Raw genomic sequence first — 9523 nt, forward strand, 5'->3', positions numbered from 1 at the left:
GCTAACAGTACGGCCTAAAGATCATCGATAACCTTTATCCCTAGTAATTTACATCCGATTCTATACAATACAGCGGTGTACATACGTGAACTGTGACCTAGAAGAGCTTCCGACTATTCGCTTAAAGATTTTCTACGGATCGAACTGTTCCTCTCGTTAACAAAGCGTGACTCACGACTACAACTTTAACGACAGATTCTCTCCGAGCAATGGAGACGTTTATTTCCGGATCGCCTGAAATCCATATTTCCGAGAGTCGTGGATTATGTTAATAAGTTATGAAGAAGATAATTTTATATGCGTTTTGAAAAAAAAAAAAAAAAACGCAAGTTACAAACCTGGAAAGCTTTGTAATATACAATTCTCTTTTATAGATTTGTAGGACGATCTGAAAATAAGCTCTTCTATCTGGAATCGATTTATTACCCCCTGTAAAAATGTCGAGAGATATTGAAACTTACAATTTTTTATATTATACATATCTGCGCAATTAATCTTTAACACGTTAACTGCCATGCTGACTTTCACATATTGCTTTAAATTTCAAATTTTGAAAGTTACTACAGTAAACACATTTCGTGTAACGTACATATTTATTACTTGGTTATAATAGCTCCTTATTTCGCTACATATTTAATTCACGAGGCGCAATTAGTTACGCTTTACGTGTGAATTAACGAGACGTGGCGAAAGCATAGTGCCGGTCACCGATGACCTCGTTGGTCGACGTGAAATTAAATAAATTTCTACAGAAACAGTCTATTTGAAATTCATCCGAGAGCTTGGCACACGGTTTTTTCTTACAAATTCTTTCCTCTGAAAAATTTAGCTCGCGAACAATTCCCTTGTTTTAATCGTTAGCGATTCTCCGAATCGTTCTTTTTATACTTCGATATTTTGCTTAGGAAAATTTATCCGAGAATCTGCCGTTAAAATTAAAGCGACAAGTTATGGTACACTCTGTATATATCCTTCATTATAGAAATTTAGTACCGCGCATTTTGCGTTTTCTTTTTCTCCATTCGATAGCGACTCCATATAGCGTATCGTGAGCAAGATCTGGCCGAAAGGCATAAATACAGATAACGGAAATTAAATTTAGCCAGGCAGTTGAGCCGAGGCTCCGGAGATTCGTCGTTGTGATTATTATATACGTACGGAATCGTAACGTCAGAAGCGAGAGAACCGGACGCATTCTATCCTCAATAGATTCTATTCCCATTATCTCCAATTATTTACTTTAACGTTACAGTCTTCTATTACGTCAATGTAAATTTTATTTAAAAAATCACAAGAAATTTTTTATATCCACACATTTTTTATTTCCGAAATCTGTTTTCTCTAATTTATTATAAATTTGTTTCACAGTAACTTATTTGATTTTCACATAAACTTATAAAAAATAAATTAACAAGAACCTTGAAAGATTAAAAAAAAAAACCTACAAAAGCAACGAACAATGAATGAAATAAATATTTTAGGATTTTTATCTTATTATTTCTTCACGCAATATCTGTTTTCACGATTGACTCATTTGGTCTTTCACAAGAAGCACTTATACAAGAGAAGCTTACGTAATTTGAAATTAATATAATATGCTCAACATATCAATGTTAAGAAACTAATTTTTACTTATCATTTTGAACAGCAATTTCTCGTACACCACTTCTTGACTCGACAGGTGTATGTTTGATTATGTGAGCACAAAGAATATCTCGTTTGGAATGGCCGCCACCTTTTTACATTTTAATCATGCGATAAAAAGTACTTTCTTTTTACGGAATCTTTTTACCTGATTTTAATTGTCCAACGATTAAAAAGCAAGAATTTGTTGTTCCATAAATCCAAGAAAGCTTGTTCTACCATCAAGCAAATGAGGGAATACGCGACCATCGTAAAACGGACGTCCGATATAGCGAAGATACAACAATATCGAAAGGAAACGTTGTCCGCACACGATTTCTCACTTCTGACGTTACAATTCGCAACGTTCGCTTCAAAATAGCCGACGAAAAGAGAAGACGATTCTCGGCCGTTTACAACCTAAACGTACGATCGACCTCGCTGTTGCGCGTGCTAGCTGCTCGAAATCGCTATTTCTAAAGCACTCTAACGACAATAAAGAATTCACGTCTCGCGCTCCAGACGTGGAAATGAAAAAAAGGAAGGAAAGGAAAGTGAGTTGCCTCACACACACAGACGTTTGCGAGGATCGATACGTGTCCCCTGTGTTTTCTTTCTTTTTCTTTTTTTTCTTTTACGCGCGGTATTATCGTAAAATATAGAAATTTGTAGAAATCACTATGGCTAAGTCAGTTAAGTAGACATCTGGCGCGATCCGATGTTGTTCGTGCGAGTCAAGGTAGAGTGTAACGGACGTACGGCACCTCGACATCGTTCCCGTCCTCGTCGTTACAGCACAGCTCGAACACGAGGGCGCGCACGTGCGGCTCGAGCTTCTTCTTCGACACTTTCTTCACCACTTCGGACATCAGCAGGCCCATGCGCTCCTGACACTTCGGTTTCGCCATGAAGAACGAGTAGAGCATGCAGATGCCCTGCGATAGCATCGTGACCTCGAGATTGTGGCGCTCCTTGAAGTAGTCGAGGAACTCCTTGAGCGTAAGCTCGCCCTTCACCTCGAAGCGATCCCACAGTGTCCATTCGATGTCGTAGTACTTGAGCTTAGGTGCGGCGATCGGCTCGCTGAAGCCGAAGAACGGTAGCGCCAGGTTCACGAAGCCGTTCTTGTAGAGGGCGAGGTCACGCACGCCGCGCGCCAGCTTGTACAACTCCAGACAGACGAGACCGGCCACCACGGACGTCGTGGTGGCGATCGCCGGTATGATCTTACCGGCGATCAGTTTGCTCTTGTGCCGATCGGCCGGCGGAATTTTGTAATTGGTCGCGCGCAGATTCGACGCAGCGACGATGAAGTCGATGTGGAAATTGGTGTCGTCGTCCTTCTCAAACTCTTGCGGATAGATAGCCAGCCCGTTCAGCTCCTCCACCTTCGGCAGTTCCTCTTGCAATTGCGCCAGCCGCTCGTGGTCGATATTACCGCTGCCGTTCGACACTTGTACCTGCACACAGAGAGATTCCTCCTTGATTTGCTCTTGATCAAACGTTTCATATTAGCTTGAAGTCTCTTTGAAGACCCGTTTCAGAATAACTTGCTTGATTCTTACGAGAAAAACTTACAAGGGTAAATTTAGCAAGAACTTCGCGAGGTTGAAAATCTTTTATATTACACGTTTCCTTACAATATCTCTATTCTAGTTTTGAAAAGTTAAGGCTAATAGTTCCCCCTCCCCCCCCGAGAAAGACTTTTATTGGTATCTTTTAGATAAGGTGAGATATATTTCGAGATCCATTCACGCAAGTTCTTCTTGATTACGAATATCTTTAACGAACGTTAACACGGCTTTCGCAGATTCTTCCGAAGTTCGCCAGATTTGTGAAGCGATTTCGGACAACACCCGACTCGAAGCTAATCGTTTTGAAAGGTCTCGTTACCTGTGAGTCCGTCTCGGCTATCTTGACGCCGGATTTCGGTGTGAAGTCGGGCACCTTCACATTGGCTAAGATGCCGACGATTTCTTCCCTGTCGCGATTGATGGGGATCCCGTAGACTTTGGCTTTGAGATTCGCGCCGGCAACGATGTAATCTATGTGCAGGGGATCGTTGACGTCGAAGACCAACGGGTCCGGGCAGCGTTTCGGGCCGGACCAGAAGGGCTGGCCGCTCGAGGTCACCTGGTCCGGCGGGAAATTGAACAACAGTTGACGGATCTGATTGCTGTACTGCTCCTGCCAATGGCAACGCGCCCACTCGACACACTCGGCAAACGTGGTAGGTCGCTCGTCCACCAGCGCCGTTTTCACGGACTCCAATACTTCGAGCGGCTGTACGCCGGGCAGCTTGAGCGTCCGCTCGACGAACTGCGAATCCGTGATGTACTGCGCGGCGTTCTCGGCCGCTTGACGGAACAGACCCTCGAAGCTGTCGCGCGCCCATTGCAGCGTATGCTCGATCGCGTTTGGGAAATTCTTCAGCGTACAGATCGGTATGCTCTTCTCCGGCGGGTCTTGCGACGAGCTGTACGACTCGGTGAGGAACGGCACCACCACCTGGGTGTTGCCCTTGGTGCCGAGAGTGCCGGACTCGAGGAGGGGCTTGCGATAGTAGACGCAACGGCGATCCATGTATATGCGCGCGTTCACGTTGTCCAGAGCGTTCGCGACGCCGTCCAGCGCCTCGAAGAAGTCGTCGTTGTAGATCTTCTCCGTCTCCGGGCACACGCGGTTCTCGTGGGCGATCACCTTCATATCCGGATTCATGCCCTTGATCACGCGCGCCGCCGTCGACGATTTCGACCGTTGAACGTCGGAAGGCCGGAAGAGGAACTGCCGATTCAGGTTGGACTTCTCGATCAGGTCCATGTCCGTCACCGTCACGCTGCCGCTTTCCGCGCCTACGCCGATCATGGCGAAGTTCTTCAGTAGCTCGCAACCGATCGCCCCCGCGCCCACAACGAAGTACTTCAGGTCGCCGATCTTGGACTGGAACTTCCGGCCGAAAACGGCCACCTGAAGATAAAACATGTGTTATGAATCGTCGAATAGCTAGAGAGAGAGAGAGAGAGAGATTTAATATCGATAATTATCCGGTCACACAGATACTTCAGTCGGGATAATCTCATTAATTGCTAAAATAATCGTGTGCGGATAATAATATTAGTTTCGCAGAAGTTACACCAACTCTCTTCGGCGAAGTTTCATTCATCATTATCATCGTACCTGAGAATCGTAACGAGATCCTGTGGGACAGCAATCCTCCTCGGTAAGCTCCGAACGATCGGCAGGCAGGCACTCCAACGCGTCGAAGTATAACCATTGGTATATAGGATGGAACTTGCCGGAGCAGGCTTTCATCACCTCCTGGGCTACGATACCGCCGATCGTGGCATTCATGGGGTTTAAGTCGCCGGCCGACACCTTGGCGAAGATGCCTAGCAGTTCGTCGTTGATCTCCATCTCGAAGCCGTATGTCTCTTTGACCGTGTTGGCAATCGCGACAAACTCGTCGGCATCCTCCTGGTTCCAGGGCCGCGGCAACGTGCCTTTGGCAGACTCGTACTGATTCAACGTCAGGAAGGCCAGATGTAACTGTTCCGGATAATCGAACTTGCCGAAGTCCGTGATAAGGAACTCGGGTTTCTTCAATGCGTCCTCCAGCGGCGTAAAGCGCAGGGTCTTCGGCATCTTCACCTGCGTCACGATGCCACCGCGAACGTACTCGGAGAAGCTGTAATTATAACGAATCAATTCGTTAAATATCAACTTTTAGAACTCAAAATATAATTGTAATCGTCTCACCTGGCGGTGTCGCCAATGCTAAAGGTGTACGGTCCCAGCACCTTGATCTTAATCGGCTCACAACCGTTCAACTCAGTCATGCCCTGCACTTCGGAGAATGTGACGTAATCGCCATCCTCCATGCCGTGACGTGTGTCGTCCAAACATGTGACGACTCCTTCGCTGTCGTGGGATATACTGGCGACCATCGCACTGACCGGCGGCTCGCCATTGGTATCCACAACCGTGAATGTCTCGCCGAAATCGCAGAACACCTGAGAGAAGAGGCCGCGGGTGTCGGCGATGATCAGGGCGATGTCGTTGGCCCGAGTGATCTGCGAGATGCGCAGCTGCTCCGAGAGCGACGTCTCCGTCAGTACCACGACTTTGAACTGCTGAATGTATGAATCGTTCAATGGTCCGGAGTAATGGCGAGTTGGCACGTAGTTGTTCAACTTCGACAGCCGCTGGCAGCATGCGGCTGCGCGATTTTCATCTGAAAAAAAAAAACATTAAAACAAACGTTAGTGATATTCAGCATCAATCTGAATAACCATTTCTATCGATTAATTGACATCAATTAATCAGTTAATCAATTTCTAATAATTAAATAAATATATAATAAGCGATAAAAAGTTAAGAATTTCAAACCCTGTTATTCTTCAATTTATTTGTATTTTTCTTCAGCCCGATTATTTTAACTTTATTTATCTATTTTTTTATTTTGATTAGTTACTTGAGCAAGTCTACTATTTTACATCAAATATAAATATATTTTACATCAAATCTTTTTGTCACACATACCGAATGGCATCGTTTAATAGATGCGAGATTTCAGGATAACTTGTTATTGGCTCAACATTTTGCGAGAAATCTTTTCATGATGACTTGCATTAACCCTTTGGGTACATATGACGAGTGAGACTCGTCATCTGCTTACTTGGGCATAAAATGTATTACTTTTACATATTAATCCATATAGCGACAAATTAAATCCGTCCCATGGGCATAAAAATCTTCAAATAATTCAGTACTCAAAGGGTTAATGGTATGCAATCAACAGTTTTATACCTTACTTTCAATTAGTATGATAAACGACAGCGAGTGGATGGTGCAATAAAATTAAAATTCATGTAATGATGGCAGCAACTACGCTTTATCTCGATAGGAATCTTATCATCTTAGAGATTATCCTTCGTGACTTTATCATTTTCAAAGTAAAAGCAAGCCTCTTATATCATTTAGATAAATCTCCATTGATCAAAGAACAATAATCTCATCTGTAGTGAGCTGTAAATCAATAACTCCTCATATATGATTTTTAAGTTACATATACATCTATATTCTTTAGAAAGCAGAAAATAAGGCTGAAACAATTAAACTGAATGAAACGTTCGCGTGTCACTCTCAGACGGATTTCGCGCGTTTACGTGTTTTTCTCGCAGTTTCTGTTTTTTCCTCTCTTTGTCCCTCACCTACATCCGACCGCGTGAGATAGAACTGCGAGCCCAGGTCGGCTAGTTTGCAGACAGCATCGTCATGCAGGGTGACCGACTTAACACCACCTAGGATGACGTTCTTGGCTATTTCGACGCCGAGGCCACCCAGGCCCGAGATGAGTACGTCTGAAGAAGCCATGCGGCGCATGGCGTCGTGACCGAGGACATAGAGCTGCCGTGAGTAAAGGCCCTCGTCGATCTCCGCCGGGCCGCCGGCACGTGACACAGTACTGGAGCCGCTACTCGTGGAGCCGTTCGCCTTCGCCATGTCCGCGTTCGTCGTCAGCGGCTGCTCGTCGTCGGTACTTCCCGTCGTGCTGGCAGCAGCAACGCGTCGCTTCTTGGCTGGGGGATCAACGGAGCTCTCCGCCACCTCAGCACTAGACATCGGACTTCACGGAGTCACGCCGTCGATTACGTGTGCCCGTCGATTGTTTCCCCTGATTGTTCCGTTCTCTTCGCGCTTTCTTTCTCTCTTCCTTTCCCTCCCTTTCCGTCTCACTCACTCTCACACACACACTCTCTCTCTCTCTCTCTTTCTTTCTCTCACGCTCTCCCTCTATCGCCCGCTCTCACTCTTCTCCTCTTCGCCTCTCCTTTTCCTCCTTTCTCTTGACTCTGCCGTCAGCTACTTCACCGACGCCGCGCACACGGCTTGACCACGTAGCTGCACCTCGGCTACGCCGACGGCAACGACGAAGACACCAGAAGACAGATCAGCACGGTGACGCGCACGGACGATTTCACACGTTCGTTGTTGCCGCACGTCGCCTCACGTCCTGCCGCCTCCCCTCCTCCTCACCGTCGTCCGATTCTCCTTCTCCCACCTTCGCCACCGCCGCAATCGCCTTTGTGTTCTATTATTCACGAGCCGTCTCTCTTCTGCTTTCACGTATCCGCCCGGAGACCACCGCCGCCACTGTCACCTACGAACCTTCTCGTAGAACGTTAATGACGCTATCGAGAAGCACACCATTCGAGGATGACTATTCGACGTATACCGACGCTGCCACGCTCCTCACCCCTTTCGCCCTCTCGCGCGCTCTTTTCTTCGCTGTTGCCACACGCGACTTCGGGCGGGTTCGCCAGCTCGTTCGTGATCGACTTTACGTCTGTTCCTCTCAAGTGCACTCGCTACACTCTCTATCTCTCTCTCTCCCCCCCTCTCTCGACCCTCTATTCTCTCTTTTTTCCTCTACTGTCTTCGCGGGTGCTTATTTCAGGTGCCAAAAGTGTAACACGATGCGGTTAAACGGACAAGCTTCTGATTGGTTGCTTGTTACTTGACGCTCGTCATGAATAATCCAAATTGTAGAGTTGGTAATTATAGATTGGTCCTGTATATCCGATGCACGAGCCTCGACGTCCAATAGGAAAACATGATATCTGTTTCAATTTTTAATTGATTATCTGAACTGTTTTCCGATCTTTTTATGTTTTTCTCTCTTCCACCAACCGTATATATTTATTTTCTTTTAAGCGCTGGCAATGCAACTTTAAACAGAAATAAGTGCGTTCAGAAAATAACCGTTGTGGTACTAATGATAATTGCTGTTTCTGATTGAGGTATATTTTTAGATTCCTTATAGATCCAGAAGAATATTCCAATACTCACTCGTCCATTGTGTTTTCTCAATGTAACCTATGAAAAACAGATCTTTGTTCCCTTGAAAAGCCAGCTAGTGACATTTTTGTCTCTAGAAAACATATTCTTTCATACATCGATACTGCTAGAAATATTGGACGCAGTTTTTATTTTTTATAACATGTCTCCACACACATTAATATCAAAATATAAATATAATCACTCAATTTCATTTACATAGAAATTCAATTTCTAATTTCAACGATCAAGAGCTCCAATCTTCGAACCAATCAGAAGGTTTCGTTGCGACGACGAATTAAGAATGTACCTTTAAGCGGTTTGAATATTCCTCGAGCGCGAATCCATACGATCAACAAGAAAAACATACCTGCCATTTTATCTGAGATTGTATCCACCATTTAAGAATGCGTAAGTGAAATGATATATTCTAAATCTAAGGAACATAGGAGAAATAAAACATTTCAACTTATTACATACGTGGGCAGTCCGATAAGTACTTAGCCTACAAAAGAAAAACGAAAATTTTGGAAAAGTGGCGATTTATTTCTCAACATAGTCTCCTTTTAGCTCGATACACTTGACCCAGCGATGCTCCAACTTCTTTAACCCNAACGTTTTCTCGAAGTCTGCAAAATAGGCTTCCGTGGCAGCGATGACCTCCTCATTCGGCCAAATTGGTTGAATTGGACTATGAATTGCTGCCCCATCCATCGTATTCTCCAGATTTGGCCCCGTGCGACTTTTTTCTGTTTCCAAACTTGAAAAAGTCACTCGCCAGGCAGAAATTTGAGTCGAATGAGGAGGTCATCGCCGCTACGGAGGTCTTTGCAGACTTCGAGAAAACGTATTTTTCAGATGGGTTAAAGAAGTTGGAGCATCGCTGGGTCAAGTGTATCGAGCTAAAAGGAGACTATGTTGAGAAATAAATCGCCACTTTTCCAAAATTTTCGTTTTTCTTTTGTAGGCTAAGTACTTATCGGACCGCCCTCGTACAAACGGGCATAATATATTAATATATATTTATCGCTCGCTGTTTGTTCTCGCTGTTCACTTTTGCTAC

The 9523-nt window shown here is 44.9% G+C and overlaps 1 protein-coding gene across 1 annotated transcript; it reads right to left on the reverse strand.

Annotated features, from left to right (window-relative positions):
• Positions 1-574: 574 nt before the first annotated feature.
• Positions 575-7991, reverse strand: LOC106744128 (ubiquitin-like modifier-activating enzyme 1). Its single transcript, XM_014618596.1, has 5 exons — positions 6834-7991; positions 5380-5854; positions 4801-5308; positions 3517-4590; positions 575-3083 (listed from the first exon to the last, which is right to left on the reverse strand). The coding sequence occupies exons 1-5, from the start codon at positions 7243-7245 to the stop codon at positions 2358-2360; spliced, it is 3195 nt and encodes a 1064-aa protein (XP_014474082.1). The 5' UTR covers positions 7246-7991; the 3' UTR covers positions 575-2357.
• Between the last annotated feature and the right edge of the window lie 1532 nt (positions 7992-9523).

This window comes from Dinoponera quadriceps, unplaced genomic scaffold (assembly GCF_001313825.1).
Source record: "Dinoponera quadriceps isolate SergipeBrazil2010 unplaced genomic scaffold, ASM131382v1 scaffold1290, whole genome shotgun sequence".
NCBI lineage: Eukaryota > Metazoa > Arthropoda > Insecta > Hymenoptera > Formicidae > Dinoponera > Dinoponera quadriceps.

Bases quoted from the DNA above. Each gene is read 5' to 3' on its own strand.
- LOC106744128 (XM_014618596.1), bottom strand. From the start codon at position 7,245: ATGTCTAGTGCTGAGGTGGCGGAGAGCTCCGTTGATCCCCCAGCCAAG. The intron at 4,591-4,800 runs GTACGATGATAA...TTTTATCTTCAG, and splicing joins GATCTCGTTACGATTCTCAG to GTGGCCGTTTTCGGCCGGAA. The intron at 3,084-3,516 runs GTAACGAGACCT...CTCTGTGTGCAG, and splicing joins TAGCCGAGACGGACTCACAG to GTACAAGTGTCGAACGGCAG.